Below are 16,317 nucleotides of genomic sequence, written 5' to 3' on the forward strand. Positions count from 1 at the left end.
CCTAACATTCGAATGCACAAATTAAACACATCATAACTTGTGTTAATAACATGAATACACATAATATTTACACAAAATACACAGAACCCATCATCCTAAACATTCGAATGTACAAACACATCACAACATCTGTTACTAACATGAAATCACAACATGTGTTACTAACATGAATACACATAACGGTTGCCTATAATACACAGAACGGTTGCCTAAAATACACATAATGATTGCCTGGGATACACAGAATATTAACATAAATACAGAGAACGGCCGAAACGGGAAACGTGATTTCCAAAAAAAACAGACGATTAGTTTACAATGCTCAAAACGGCGTCGTTTAGGTACGTGGTGCACATTGCTATGTGCACCGTGGTGCACAGTATAATTTGCCTATATTTTGTCCCCTTCTTCGTGCCACGCAGATAACTTCAATTTTTGCCAATAGAAAATACTATGTTTACTCCCATTTTATATTCTAAATTTTTTACTACAATAGATAAAATCTTGATGTAGACATTTATATTGAGACTTACATGAAAAAAGATAATTTATCAATGTACGTCATATTAAAAAATAAAATTTAAAAAGCTAGATTTGATAATACATGTAGTAGAACTCTTTGCCTAATAAGTCACTTCAATCTCTATTGACTACACATTATCGTAACAAGCAATCTTGAGCGCTCTAGTGCATTAATTTAGTAAATGAAAACTCTCATTTAAAATTTACTTAGAAGGTGAAAGGGTTTTATTTCTGTCACTAATATTTAGAGCGGGTTGAATTTTTATACACAAAAAATGTAATTTGGTGTTAATTTTAAAATTAAATTGACTCGAATTACTTCCTTATACGCCTAATAATGGGTTCATGAAATTCAGAAATCGAGAAACCCGAATTATCTAAAAAAGAAACAATGTTGACCCATTGCCCGCAAATTATACCATGGACTATGTTTACCTTGCATTGTAGACCCTGATCCAAAAATAATCTTCAGGTTCTGTATATGTAGTTGACACATTCTATACATGCAATTGACAGTTTCTGTACCTGTAGCTATTATGTGTCACCAATTATAAAGTTATTTGTTTACATGTACATAAACTATTAACTGTAGGTACAAAATATATTAACTGAAAGTACAAAAATTTTGTATTTGCGTTCACAATACAATATTAATCGTGATCCATGATATAACAATTGCGCATTGCCTATATCACTCTCCGCGAACATAGGGACTTGGTCGTCGTCCTTCCTATGTATATGGTTAGCTTTTGTTTCTTGCCCACAAGAAATCTCATTTTGGTGGTTAAAATTGTGGGCTATATGTTTTGGTATATGTCAATATTTGGGTTTAAAAGTCGTTTTATACAATGCATGTTAATTTGTGGTGCTCACATTGGCAAAGAATGTAACTAAAACAAAGCATATCCATTCTATCATTCTATGCAACATTTTCATGATTTGTAGATTAATTATGTTTTCTACAATTTTTAGTACTTGAATGTTAATTACGCGCATTTGGGAGGATGTAAATTACAGCGAATCAATGGCTCGACAGACAGGGTCAAATGTCAGTGCAAACGAGAAATCTGTCCACTTTAAACATAATTCACACATTGGCGTTGTAGAGGTTCAAGACAATTACTTGATTAACTTCACACACTCATATTGTATACTATCATTCTATAGCTTCGTTCTAATTAGCAACTTAAGAAATCCACTTAGATTTATAAATCCTAGTCTCGTCCACAATATGCAAATACAAGTATGCTATTAAAAAAAAAAAAAAAAAAAAAGTCCCCTGAGTTTAGCGTAATTGTTTGTTGTCTGGCCTGATGTGTTACGATTGAATGCGATAGATAGTGCAAGAGTTCGAATATGATGATGAAAAATGTGAATTACGTAGTAGATTCCTTGTGCGCGCATGAAAAATAGAGTGCATGGATTGATTACGTGACTTGCAATTTACCTCAGTAATAGTTCTAGAGACAAAATCATGTGTGCTTAAAATTAGTCCAGCTAAATCCCTAGTATTAATTTTTTTTGATAAAAAAGTAATTATGGAGAAAACACGGGGACTGGTTGGGAATTTGATATACATCCGACAATGATAATCACAAGGTTAATCAACTCAATTAAGTCATCTGGAAGCTTTTTTCCTTAACAGAGACATGAGAGCGACTTTAGCGTGAACCTTAATAAATCAAAAAAAAAAAAAAAGTAAATAAATAAAATTCACGTAATCCGATTCATCTCTCTCTCTCTCTCCCCACATATAGATACATAATATAGTGAATTAGTGTTGTCATCAGCCACTAGTTTTAGTTTGCATAGACAAATGGGATTCTGTGAGCTCTGAAAATCTTTCAAGGGCATTAAAAGGAGGGTTTCTTTCACTGCTCTTATCCCCACATGAAAGGGTAAGTCTCTTTGGACATATATAAAATTCTCTTCTTTTTTTGCAGAATTTTGGAATTATTGGATACCCAATTGGGATTTTGTGATTGGGTATTCTTGATTCTCTCATTTATAACCTATTTTCTTGAGGTTTAATTGGTTGACAACAACAGCCTAAGACAAAAATAGATAACAGATATTGAATTTTGCAAACCAATATATGCAGATTGAACACAATTATTGGTGTTTTGCTTTAATTTTAGTAAATCTGTTCTTCATTTTTATGCTTTACTATTTATCTTATATTCAACATTTGAGAAAGTTTATCTGAAATTTGCAAGAGGATGTATATATCTTTAATATGGAGATATGGGATCATTTAGTTTATGGATTGAATTTAGGGTTTTTAATGAATCAATGTGTACACAATTGTGTTTTTTAAGGTTCTGGTCAGTATTGTTCACTTATGGATTGTAAACCATTGACCTTTGAAATTGATTCTTAGTCTCTGAATCTCCCAAGTGAGAAAGGGATATACTCCAGAAACTTCTGGGATTCCTATACAGTTTTCTGTCTTTTGTGAATGCCAACCGAGCTGTTGTTTCTCTTGTCGAAATTAATAAATCATGTTGTACTACTGTACTACAGTGTGGAGTGATTAAAGACGAAACTAATAAATGATTTGTGATGTTTTTTGATGTAATCTCTAAGGCCTTAATGAATCTGAGTTGTCAGCTCTCTAAGGTTTTATTTTGTTCGTTTTGCAGCTTGCACAGTAAATTTTGTGATTAGATTATTCGTCGTTTCTGAGAGCCTCTTTGTTGTGCCTGGCTATAGTTAAGCACGAAAGCCATCCCTTAGAGACTGGACTACCGAGCATCTCACAATCAACTGTCTACATGCAACCTTGGTGGCGTGGTTTTGGTGACAATGGTATGCCTACCTTCGGGCAAGAAACAAACACAAACGGGTCTATTTCCTTTGAAACAAACGAGTCACAGGGGAATGCCGAAGGTGGTAACAAAGAAAAAGAAACGAATTCAACTGCACAATCTGGTACTTTCGCCAATTGCAGTATGCTCTACTTTCTTTCTTGCTTTCCATATTTCGTCAGTACAGAAAAACGGAATTTTTCTATAAGGGTGTTATGACTTATGAGCATCGTTTTTAATATCTAATGATGGTCTTTCTAGGATCAAATGAAAGTAATAGTCAAGACGAGCAGCACCTCAAACATGCTTCTTCGATCCCCGCTGTTATGAGCGAGCAGCTTGGGGCGAATTCCCAAATGGAACTCGTGGGTCATTCAATTGTAAGTTATTCTTCTACTCGCTCAAGTAGTTGCTACCCGTGTGATAAACTCATTATCCTTCCTCCGCCTGCCGGGGATGTGGATGTTGCTGATCCTTTCAAAGTTACAGAGTATCTATCTTTCAGAGCTCACTAGTTTATTAACGTGTTTTTTGCAGATGTTGGCATCATACCCGTATGCAGATCCGCAATATGGGGGAATGATTAGCTACTGCTCACCGGTAAGCACAAACCCTTCTTCTCATCTTCGGTCTCCAGACATCCATTGTCTTTGGCTTTTCGTGCTTTGTGCTGTCCAGTAGATGTGTTTTTTCTTCTGATTTCTAGTGGACAAATGCTCTTCTATGGTATTTTGAATTTTTCATTTGTTATTAATTTTTACACCCGCACATTTATTTACTGCATGTTTTCAGGTACAATCTCACCTGTTTGGAGTTCATCACGCTAGAATGCCTTTGCCTCTTGAAATGGAGGAGGAACCTGTCTACGTCAACGCAAAACAATATAATGGGATTTTAAGGCGAAGGCGGGTTAGAGCTAAAGCGGAACTTGAAAAGAAAGCCATTAAAGCCAGACGGGTAAAAATCTCAATGCGTAACTTTCTACTTTAATTTATAACTGCTTGTGGTAGCATTGCTTAAATTCACTGATTTTCACTATGTTTACCTCTTTGTTATCACTGTAACTTGATGATGATGTGTAAATTTTGGCTTTGGGTAAAGGGGAAAATATTATAACAGAATGAATTTATTCCATTTTTAGCCCTTTGACTATAGTGGCATTTTTCGTTTAGGTGCTTGATTATCAATGCTTCCAATTTTAGTGCATGACTATAAAAAAGGGGCTTTATGACCTTTCACACAATTCAATTCCGAATGGAATTAATTCTAATTTTTGTTTCTCGACTATAGTGAAATTTTTGGATTAAGTACTTGGTTATAACAAACCTCAGATTTCATGGTCATTTAAATGCCACTATGGCCGAGTGACCAGAAGTGGAATATGTTCTTACAAAATGAATTGACTGATGCATAGTTGATACCCTAGTATCTTGTGAAAACTTTTCTTTTTGTATTTTTGAGGTATTAAATCTAATAAAATCGTAACACTTGTGAGGTCCTCTTTTTTTTTAATCTAATAGCCATATCTTCATGAATCTCGCCATCAACATGCACTGAGGAGAGCAAGGGGGTCAGGAGGCCGATTTCTCAATACAAAAACGCTAAATGATATGAATTCGAAAACAGACGAGCATACGCAATCTGGTGCAACTGCTACAACAAACTCGGGCCACTCGTCGGGTTCAGAGCATTTGTCTACGAACAGCGAAGGGCAGTCTGCTGTAAAAGAAATGCGCAGAGCACACGCTTCCTCTAACGGTGACAGCCATGGCCATGGCTTCCCATCGGTGCATTTTACAGAGTCAACCGGAAACGAAAAGGGAAGTTTTCTTCGTCAAAACTGGAGCTTGATGGGAAATCAGGCTCCTCACGGGGCGCCACCCAGCAATTGAAAAGTCGTTCCTGTGTAATGGAGGGGTAAGGACTCTCCACCACCACCACCTCGAGAGTCCTCGTGCAGGGGAAGCTGGTGGGCGACAATCCATCCCTTCTTACACGGGAGACGACACTTCCCTGCAGCACTGCTGTGCTCTGGCAATTCATTCTTGGCTTGTGTTTACCTACGTGGGCGAGATGGCTAGAAACGAATAGACTCGGGCTCTGTAATGGTCAGCCATCTGTTTCTATTGCATCTTCCCACTCTTGTAGATATGCTGATATATAATTATAGACTGAGAACTTGTAGTGTGATTATTGTGGTTGGCTTACCAGAAAAAAAAGATACTGGTGTTGAACTTGTAGACAGCAACTTGTGGTGTTTTGAGATGTTCTTGTGAATCTTGTTTGCCAACTCATGTATAGTGTTTTGATTTTTGATTTCCTTGCCTTTCTTCAAAATAAGAAGAATGACATCTTCTTATCTGCTCAAAGTACATTGTACGGAAAGTACATTATTTAAGTACTGAAAATATATTATTTTATATACTATCTGAAAATATATTATTTTATATACTATGAAATAATGTACATTCAGTATACAAATAATATACTTTTAGTATATTAAAAATGTACCTTATATTCATAGTCCACACAACTATATGGATCATGATCCACACAATAATTTGCCGATACTTGGATGGATTATTTACTCTAGTAATAAATGATTGAAATATTAAAAATATAAATATAAATTGAAAACAAAAAGATAAGACAAAATTGATAAGAAGATAAATAAGATAGGGGCTACATTAGTATTTTTAACGAAATCAATAATAAGAAAGTTTGTGGCTTAGTTATAAATAAATGAAAACACTAGGGCAGAAATCGAAAAAGAAAAAGGCTATATATACTGTCGGGACTGGGCGGCATGAAAACCACATTAGGGTTTGCAGCAAGAGCCCCATTTAAATTTTAAACAATCGGCTTCTTTCTTCATCTTGGATTTGTGTATTTGTGGCTGCATCGAGAATTGCCCTAATTTGTATTTGAACCATTATTTTTTGTAATAGATCTGTTCTTTATTCATTGTCTGAAGAGATTTCGTGTTCCTTATTTTTATCAAAGATTGGTTTGGTGTTCGCTTTGTTTCTTATTGTAATTTTTTTTTTTTTTATTTATATCCCTTTGATGAAACATTTAGTAATCTGAACTCATGTGCATCAATGGTGCTCCCTCTTGGTTGCAAGAGGTCGAGGGACCATGGCTTCTTGCCAGGTTGATATTAGGCTTGCTGAGGGATACTCTTCTTTCTTCTTAAATTCCTGTTTACCTTCCTTTTCACTACAATTTTGTTTATAGATTAGAAGCTTTAAAAATCTGAAGCTAGTGAAGCACTTTGCTTGGCTTGTTTACTTTTGTCCACATTCTCAGTAAAATAAATTTTCTTGCTTTTTTTTTTTCCAGCTATTTTCATTTTTATCAAACACTGCATATTGTTCTACAATGCACTTTGTTGATTGTAAATTTTATCTTGGTTGATTGTTCTATACCTTCATGCATATATAAAATGACTGGTAAACCTTTCATCTTTATCAACCAATCTTTGGCTTATGAGGTTTTCTGTGTCTTCTATTTAGGCAGGAAAGAGCATAATAACAAATGAAACATCAACAGTTGTAGTTTTAATGTCACAGAATCTTAAGATTTGGTTTGTTTACAAGGATTACTTAGTCAAACAAGCTTTGGAAGTTGCATGTGTTCTTTACAATGGGCATTTTATATACAGAAATAGATAGCAATATAGCAGTTCAGTTACTGCAGCTGACAGAGTTATACTTAACAAGAAAAGCTTGCCCAAGCACTTCTATGCTTGCTTTAACTAGATTGAGTCAGCAACCTTTGGTCTCAAATTTCTGCTTGAGTTTTAAGTTGTTCCTGTGCATAAGGGCATGAAACCAAACTATGAGCCTGAGGTGCCAACTTAAAGTTGAAAGAAAACGACCAAATCTTGTTTGGATTTGAATAATTGAAGTGTTGCAACATACATAATAAAATGTATACCTCAGTCACAAAGAAGGCATGGAATCCATATGGAACTCGTTTAGGTAAATCAACCACTGCAACGGGATCAGCTGACATTGTTTTTGCATCAATTACATACACTCCTGATTTTCTGTGGAAGGTATCAGAGAATGAATTTGTTAGGATGATAATAATTTATGTTTCATCATACTTGTTAGTTACTTGTTAATCTACAGGTAAAACACAGACCAAATACTAAGTCTTAAGACCATCTAGGCAATGTAAAGGTGGAAGTGGAGGTACCCGGTGTTTTCATCGTGTACAAAGAATATCAAGTAGCCATCATCCTCTTCACAAGAGGTACCTTGCTGACGGGGAACAAAGATAGCTTCAGAACCAAATCTGCCAGGTCCTAGGTCAAAGATGCCTTGAACATTTCCTCCAACTTCAAGCTGTGTTTTTCCAGTCTGTGGTTCAGCATGCAAATCAAATTTGACGATCCCCTTGACCTTTGCAATGCTGTTTAATATGGTCCCATATACATATCTTTGTTTCCTGAACATATTATTATGTTAATGGAAGAGCTCTTCACATACACACTAATTAGGATGCCCAAGGTGAATCTTAGAAATGTAGAATGAATAAGGTAATTCATTACCCAGTATCTTAAAGTTTTTGTTACCTAAGCAGTAATGATCTATGTAAATGAACTGTAGATTGATTACAACTCACCTGCCAGTGTAATTCTCATTCACCCGTGGAAAATCAACAGCAGACTCGGATAATTTCTTCTGTGTTGCTAGACAGCTTTTCATGTTAAATCTCATTTCATACCTGACAAAATATAAACACGATCATTCCTCAGTACCAGTCAAAGATATAAATGAGGTCACAAGATGTCAGAAATCCTACAGCTCGTTTGCAAAATTCTCAAGAGCTTCTTCGGCAGTTCCATTAACCATGTCTAGATCTAGATTCTCAAGGCGGCATGTGATCAAAACAATTTCATCTCCCTCCTCCCATGCATTGGCTAACAAGGAGTCAGAAAAGAAAGGAGGGTAAGTAATGCACTAAGAAAGGAAGAAAGATTAAAGCACTGATAACACTTCTGGATCTTTCATGCGGTCATGCCTAATACAGAATGAAAATTGCAGATTAGTATGGAGCAGTAAAAACTTCATTTCCTTACTGTTCTTTCTTTATCATTTACAGCTAGATACCAAAATGGAGCTTCCAATTGTATATTTCTATGCAATTGAGAATTAGGTGGGAAAGTTTACTGAACCCGCAAGCTCCTACAGACATTTCTGAAGTCATCTTATCAAGATATGTGAGAAACAAAACCACATTTCTGAAATCATCTCTCAAGATATGTGAGAAACAAAACCAGATATTTCTGAAATCATCTTCTCAAGATATGTGAGAAACAAAACTGCATTTCTGAAATCATCTTCTCAAGATATGTGAGAAACAAAACCAGATATCTTATTCACCGCAGCAGAGGTGTAATACACACCAGGAGGAAAGGGGAAAACAGAGATTTGGGAGTAACTCTTTTCTGTTTCAGTGCTTGAAAATAATTCCGGTTGCTTGAACAGCATCAATCCACTGGATAGATGATTTCTTTTATTCATTTTGTTGCTTGTTTTTTTAGAGAAGATACCAAATGGTTGTGCTGAACTTGAAGAAAAGCACTTCTCAATGCTCTATTGAATAAGTGCAACTCATGAGTTAGAAATATTTTTTTGTAATCTTTTATCTATTGTGAAAAGCATAAACAAGTCCTCATATTTTGTCTACTAATTGCGTCCCTGTTGAAGTATGAGCTAGAATTACAGTGTTCTCTGGAAAGAATAGTTACGATCTCTAGCCATATACAGTTTGAAAAACCAGGCAAAACTAAGACATGGTTGAAACTTCCAGGTAACCTTAACTTGTGTGAAACAAGCTTGTTTGAGTGTCAAAATTACTTTCTTCAAGATTATCAATCAGATAACAACCTTTTTTAATGTCTAACATACAAATGTATATCGACATTAGTAGAACAAGTGATCCCAGAACTCACCATTGTGAAATATGAAGCAGTTAGGAAGCTCAAACCATTGGATAGCCAGTTCATTCTTTGCATAGCGTGGAAGTACTCCAAAGCGAGCCTTTTTTGTACTGTCGAATTTGAATATGAACTCTTTGTTTTTAACCATTTCCTGAAAAATAAAATTAAAAAATCAGTGAGCCAAGATTTGACCACTAGGTGCAGATTGGCAAGCAATAAAAACACTATTTGTAACATAGCAAAGAACAGGAAAGCGGGGAGTTTGAAGCCTCTATACAGGTTGCAATAAGATGTTAAAGAGAACAGATGCTTCAAAATGTAACACTACTTGAATCCCACAGAAAACATTATCCAAATCATAGAGATTCTTTGCATTGATTTCTTAAATGAGTTTTAATCAAATATCTATAGGGACTTATAGAATTTAACAGACTATTTCTCATGAGTTTTGTGTCACATTATCTCATCGTGGAGCAATAAAAATCATTTTTCCGTTTAATTAAATAGCTGATGCTCATCTCATCTATAATTACACTAGGTAAAGTTCAAATTGGACGAGTACTACACCTTTGGTCTGAAATACAGAGGGAGATCCATGAAAATCGCATAATTTTCAGTAATTGCAAAATCATGCATCATGATTGGTTCTGGTACTGTTATTGGAACTGGTTCATGCATTATACCATCCTTAGATACAACTCTGTATGTGACATAAGGTGGTGTATGAGAATAGCCAAACGTAAACATCTCCCCTGTATGCAAATATTACCAAGTCAGATAAACATTATGCCATAAAAAGAACTGGGGGTCAAATGTTTGTTAGATAATATTGCAAGAGCTTTACTTAAGAGAAATTTTAAGAAGTGTTATTGCAAGATGTTCATATTGAGTTAGTCCATTAGCGGGACTATGGAGGATATTAGTGGGGGTTCTTAAGAGTATTAATTACCCTCTCTGTCCTGAAAGTATTGTCCCCTTTGACTAGACACACATATTTAGAAAAGTATATTTAATGTACTGACTAAGTGATATATTTATGTTTTTTTCTCGTAATAAACGTAGGCTATTTAGGATTTTAGGATAATGAAGCTATAAATTTATTGTATATATGGAAACAGACAATTTTTTAGGGACAGAGGGAGTAATTAATGCTGTTTTAGCATTCAGGGATCAAAGAGAGGCCATATCTTAAGGCAAGAGAAGGTAGCTTGTTGGGAGTGGCTAAATGAGAAGGAAATAGAATGGCCTCTGCAGCAGATGTAAAGGGAAACCAGAAAAGAGCTAGGGCAATAACCACGCCCGATTAGGAGAGAGGGTGATGAGAGAAATTCATGGATGCTTTAAATAAAAACATATTAGTTAGATAACTAATTCAATACCATTTTATTCCCAAAGCATATTATGTGAAATTACACATCTTTCTCTTACCAGTCACTGGGTCAACCTTTGGATGAGCAGTGAAGGAATGTGACAATCTTTTGTCATAATCCAGCATGCCAAGAGTTTGTAGATCTCCATCCTCCAAAACTTTAACTACATCTGTGCAGAGTATGAGGCTAAAAAGATTTAAGTATTATGACAAGCAAATTTATCGATTAAAATTATCTTAGTACCATTGCACTAAAAAATAGCAAGAAACCCAAATCCATGCCCTAGTGGATTCATAATTATGAATCATGTCCACAAGACGTAAACTAAAGAAAGATAGAACTAATTGAACCAGATGGCATGTACAAACCTCAAATAGATATATCAGAAATAAACAAAGGTTCAGATGATTGATAGCATATTTATCATATGGGATTTAAAGAAGAGAGATATGCCATACATGGTTTATCAGCCTCTGAAAGTGCCAAAAGCTTCCCATGGTGATAGATTAAAGCTGTATTGGCTGGAAGAAAGAGAATTATATTGACTCTTAGAAATTTCCGCATGGAGATATAAAATTAGATGAACAATATTCTATCAATTGGTGTGTTTATCTCAATCAAATGTTTTGGCAGTTACAAAATTGAAGAAGAGCCATATTGTCACTAGTAGAAAACCATGAATCCATGATTCACCTACCAGTGCTTGTTCCATAGGAAATATCTAATACTTTGAGCTTTGTTCTTAATGTTTGAATGAAAACCGAAAGCAATCCGAACAACCCTTTAAGATCTCCAATCTGCAATTTATGCAACAATGTCTAAAATATACAACACAGATGCATAATTACTACATGAGTTATACTATACGTACTCTCAAATTCTACTCCCTCACTTTTACTCCATGATGTGGCAAATAAGGATAGGCTATTTTCAATGTGTCAACATCAAAAACTTGTGAGAGGGAGTAGAAGTTGGGAGTAGAAAAATGGAAGTCCGCCAAATATTTTCCTTACTACATAGATTATTGCCATTAGCTCACTTCATAGTGTTGAAAGCCAAGCAACTTACAGGTAGATGAAACTTTAGGCCAATCTACATTCAAAAAGAAAGATATAATTCAAAACACACCTTCATAAACTTAGCTCCTCCAAAAAACTGTTCTTGCTTAAGACGTGATGTCTTCACAAAACGAGAGACATATGTTGCTTTTCCATCTTTAATGCGCAAGCCATGAATCATTCTACAGAAAAAGTAAGTTATTTGCAGACCATATATAATTTAAAATGAAACAACCTGTAGTTTAAAGAGGGAAGAGAGGGAAAGAAATCAACACACCCATCTCCATCAAACCTGAAAAGAAGAAAAATAAGGATAAGCTTCACTCACCCACAGTAAGAAAGTAGGAACTTTTATTGTTCAGAAAAATAAAAATAGCAAATGCCATAAATTAGACAATAGTTTCACCATTACTAGAGCTGAATTGCTGAAAAAATGAAGTCAAGAATGTTCCGAGAAAATTATTAACCAACTTCCTATCAGGCGAAGGCAAGGGAGCCATAGGTTAAGAAAACTCCTATTGATTTTATACTGGACACAAAATGACATACCAATGATACCCGGCCACTGGAGGAAATTTTGGATTCGGACCAACCCTGACAAACTCACCATTTAGGCATTCCTGCAATGCCAACAATATCATATATTATTCATAAGTTAGGAAGCATGGCCCAACCTTTCTCCTGGTAGCAGAGCTTATCATATGTTTCAGATTCTTCAAATCATTAAATAGCTATGAACATACCACTAAGAAGAAAAGACTCTACAACACTTGAATAAGGTTTGAGTGCATGGACTAAGAGGACGCGCAATGAACCAGATTTCCAACTCCATACCCACTTATCAAGTACTGTTGTTTAATAGTTTTCCCTGTATCTATTTAGTAAGGAGTAATTCCTTGTAGTTGAATTAGCCACATTGTTCACTTCAACATTAACATCTGCACAACATATTCCCTATATCATAGGAAACATTTTGTTGATATATCCTCCTAATCATTATGGAGTATTATTTCACAACACAATATACTATATCATATATATGTTGTCATTATCATAAGGGAAAGCCTCTTTGGTAAGCATGGAACTCACTACGCCACCCGCCCTGCCTTGTTTATCAATAAACATTTCCATTTCTTGTATTCTAATTTCTTCTTCAATATTGTCAACAGAAATTATAAATTTTCAGTGCCAAGTATTCACTTCCTGCCTCATCCATCACAAATTTACAACTATACTCTCCACTGCCTGTATCTGTGTGTGAGTGCACTAAAACTTGAACACCACTCCTGATAAAGCCTAAGTTTCACCGAGTTTAAGCAAAGGAACTCATTCAATTTCTAGAATTTCAATATGAAATAAAAGATTAAAATATAAAAAACAACAACACAGCTTCATTAGTTGAAGAAACTTACAGGGAGGTGGCCAGAGACAGGAAGATCCTTGCAAGGAGGGGTTTCTTCAGGAGCTGGAGCGAAATTACCAGAAAGATAGTGAAGCGGCTTGGAAGAATCGTGCATCACCTTCACGATCGCCCACTCCAACCAATCTATCGCCTTGGCAGCGATACCACTCTGCGGCGTTGGGTTCACCACCACCACACCTCCCTTCAATCTCTCCACTCCATCCTCTTCTTTCCTCCCCATCTCTCTCTCTCTCTCTCTCTCTCCGCACAGTGAAGATAGTAGTGAGTAGTGACTACTAGAGTTTCCTTTGTGGATGTCGCACTTCCGTAACTAAATTGCTGAACCAATCATTCCATATTTGTGGAGCATACCACGTGTATTACAAATAAATAATATACGTTTAATATATTAAAAATATATATTATATCAAAAATATATTATTTTGTATAATATGCATTGAGTACAAATGTATTTTTAATATATTAAAAATATATTTTTTATTATTATCTTGGTGAGCAAATGACAAATTATTATGTAGATCATAGTTCACATAGTGTTGTTTAAATCATAATAAAAAATATATTTTTTAATCTATTAAAAGTACATTATTTATGTATTGAATATATGTTATATAAAATAATGTATTTTTAATACTCAAATAATATATTTTTATAGATATAATGTATATTTTTAATATATTAAATGCACATTGTTTATATATTGAAAATATATTATTTGAGAATATGGTTGAAAAAGTTGTGTAGAGTATAATGATTGTGAACAAACAGTGCCGGGTAACTTTGTTTGGACTCCCCGCGGAATCTGTTGCCCAACTGCCATTACAGCTTTCAAGAATATTCTTCTCCATGTTTTCAGAAAAAAACAAAAAAAAAAAAAAAAAGAGAATATTCTTCTCCATCGATTTTAGCCGAATTAGCCCATTCTTAACCATATCGAAGTTTTCATTTTGAAAGCTCTATGACTGTAAGAGTAGCCCAATAAGAAGCTGAGACTCGGCCCAAGAACCCCTTTTTTTACTTTTTTTTTTTTCCCCTATTAAGGGTGTGTTTGGTAACCCGTAAAATGACTTCTGGAAAATTTTTTCTGAGTTTTCGGTATTTGGCAACATTCAGAAAATGCGGTCGACGGAAAATGTTTTTTGTTGACCAAGAAAAATCAGTTCATTTTTCCAGAAAATGACTTACGGAATATTTTTCCGTAAGTCATTTTCCGGAATCGCCAAAATGACAGTTCCGCATGTTCTCGACCAAAACCAACCCATATCCTATATCACCCATGACCGAAAATGTACCAAGAGGTGGGAAACCGCCGGAAATCGGCCACACAATACAAGTTTTCGCCGGAAACCTGTTGTTTTATCTTTTTTTTTTCTTTGAGTTTTTAATTCTATTTTTTAATAAATAATATTATTATAATTTTTTATATTTTAAATAAAATAATTACAATGTTTAATTATACAATTCTACCCATTTTCCAGAAAATGAACCAAACACACAAAGACAATTTTTCAAAATACATCCAAACACTATAAATGAAACTATTTTCCGAAAAATGACTCGTTTTCCAGAAAACATTTTCCAGAAGTCATTTTCCTGCTTTCCAAACGGACTCTAACTTAAATTTCTGATTTCACTGGATTATATTATAAACCCTAAGAACTTGTTATTGACTTCTTTATAATATAATAATCATACTTCATTCTCCCGAACATCCCTTAATCAAACTTGAGGCTTTCTAAATATGAAAATTATGTTCCAGACACTATCATTTCATCCAAGACCAAATATTATATATTTTGGTCATATTTAGTGCACGACTTTCATATATTTTTGCTACTTTTGCCATTTCTGGTGCACATTATGTGCATAGATTCTCCCCGTCATGCACGTAAACTTGCATTTTTTTCTGAACTAATTTTTTTTTCTCTTCTTTTCCCTATATTTTCTCCTTCCTATTTGGCCTTAAAAAAACTTGCAAAATTTTTTTTTTTACCCTGCTCTAACAATGCAGCCTGAAACCAAGTTGCATGGTCCGGCTGATATACCTATATATAATAAAATTGAATTTTGTTAATATTAGGTTATTTTTCACGTACAGTTGGTCATTACATATTATTTTTGTCATATTTAGTACATGACTTCATCTTTTTTATCACATTTGGTTATACCGTAAATTAGGGTCTACGTAGCAAGATGGACATTTGATACATAGTCATTTTTAGTATACTATAGGCTTATTTTTAGTGTATTATAGATCCATCTTAATTTTTTGCGATAAACTACAAATAAGCCATCGTACTATTTGAGAACAAGCAATTAGGCCATCGAACTTGAATAACCCCCAAATAAGCCATCAAACTCGGAAAAATAAAACAATTGAGCCACTGAAACCAGAAAAAATTCCGTCGCCGGTCGCCATATCTAGCGAGGGCGACCAGAAATGGTCGCCTTCCACGATGACTTATTTGTAGTTTATCCCTAAGCATTTAGTACACTAAAAATGAATATGCATTAAAGTGTGTAAGGTGAACATTGGATGCGCCATATAATTTGACAATTATATGTTTATAGAGATTATTAAAGCTAGCAATTTTAATAGTTTACATTTTATTTTCAAAAAAAAAAAAAGTTTACATTTTAATATATTCAACCCATACGCACTTAATACTATTATCCAATTTCAACGAATTAAGTTTTGTCTCGCACTTAAAATTTTGATTTACGTGAAATTTTGTAATTATTACTTGAATGTATGTTTGGTTGAAGGCCATTAAGCATTGATATTATATTCAATTTTCAATATTACTGTATGATTTGGGGTATGATATTTGAACATCGACTTGAATGAGCAATCAAGTATACATATAAATTATTCAACTTTTTATAGTGGAGCAAAATGGATGATTGCCTAATAACTATAACTTTGACCAATTTGTTTGTTTGCCTAGATGGAGCGAACCCATTTGTTTCCCTTCCCAATGCAAGCCGAAATTTCCTAGTCTCCAAAGCCCCACGTCTCGGATAGTAAAAATAAATTACAGTGATTCAATAACTTATTAGATAAAATTTATCATGATTAGTGTTCAGTGTTCACAAGAAATCCATCAAATGTGGTGAATTCATTTATTACCCATCAAAGTAATATAGTACTCCGTAGTTTACCATTTTGTTAATATTAGCATTA

At 34.5% G+C, this 16,317-nt stretch overlaps 2 protein-coding genes and 1 long non-coding RNA gene across 5 annotated transcripts; 2 read left to right on the forward strand and 1 right to left on the reverse strand.

Annotated features, from left to right (window-relative positions):
- The first annotated feature begins 2,224 nt into the window (after nucleotides 1-2,224).
- Nucleotides 2,225-5,649, forward strand: LOC116014684 (nuclear transcription factor Y subunit A-7-like). 3 transcript variants are annotated; one of them, XM_031254625.1, is made up of 6 exons: nucleotides 2,225-2,420; nucleotides 3,165-3,471; nucleotides 3,591-3,709; nucleotides 3,867-3,929; nucleotides 4,122-4,286; nucleotides 4,850-5,649. In XM_031254625.1, exons 2-6 carry the CDS (start codon nucleotides 3,297-3,299, stop codon nucleotides 5,219-5,221), a joined length of 894 nt encoding a protein of 297 aa, XP_031110485.1. In that variant the 5' UTR covers nucleotides 2,225-2,420; nucleotides 3,165-3,296; the 3' UTR covers nucleotides 5,222-5,649. The 3 variants fall into 3 exon arrangements, with proteins under 3 accessions (XP_031110485.1, XP_031110486.1, XP_031110487.1); XM_031254626.1 differs by having other exon boundaries at nucleotides 3,235-3,471; XM_031254627.1 differs by having other exon boundaries at nucleotides 2,229-2,420; nucleotides 3,165-3,453.
- A 1,218-nt stretch (nucleotides 5,650-6,867) lies between these two features.
- LOC116016490 (carotenoid 9,10(9',10')-cleavage dioxygenase 1) lies at nucleotides 6,868-13,395 on the reverse strand. The gene is made up of 14 exons (XM_031256776.1): nucleotides 13,123-13,395; nucleotides 12,260-12,330; nucleotides 11,988-12,002; nucleotides 11,781-11,892; nucleotides 11,350-11,449; nucleotides 11,111-11,173; nucleotides 10,711-10,821; nucleotides 9,850-10,034; nucleotides 9,295-9,433; nucleotides 8,142-8,259; nucleotides 7,962-8,063; nucleotides 7,533-7,784; nucleotides 7,269-7,380; nucleotides 6,868-7,142 (listed from the first exon to the last, which is right to left on the reverse strand). The coding sequence occupies exons 1-14, from the start codon at nucleotides 13,351-13,353 to the stop codon at nucleotides 7,113-7,115; spliced, it is 1,641 nt and encodes a 546-aa protein (XP_031112636.1). The 5' UTR covers nucleotides 13,354-13,395; the 3' UTR covers nucleotides 6,868-7,112.
- LOC116016491 lies at nucleotides 8,176-9,028 on the forward strand. The gene is made up of 2 exons (XR_004097756.1): nucleotides 8,176-8,287; nucleotides 8,442-9,028. It is a non-coding gene; the product is annotated as an uncharacterized LOC116016491 (long non-coding RNA).
- Nucleotides 13,396-16,317: the final 2,922 nt, after the last annotated feature.

This window comes from Ipomoea triloba, chromosome 4 (assembly GCF_003576645.1).
Source record: "Ipomoea triloba cultivar NCNSP0323 chromosome 4, ASM357664v1".
Lineage (NCBI taxonomy): Eukaryota > Viridiplantae > Streptophyta > Magnoliopsida > Solanales > Convolvulaceae > Ipomoea > Ipomoea triloba.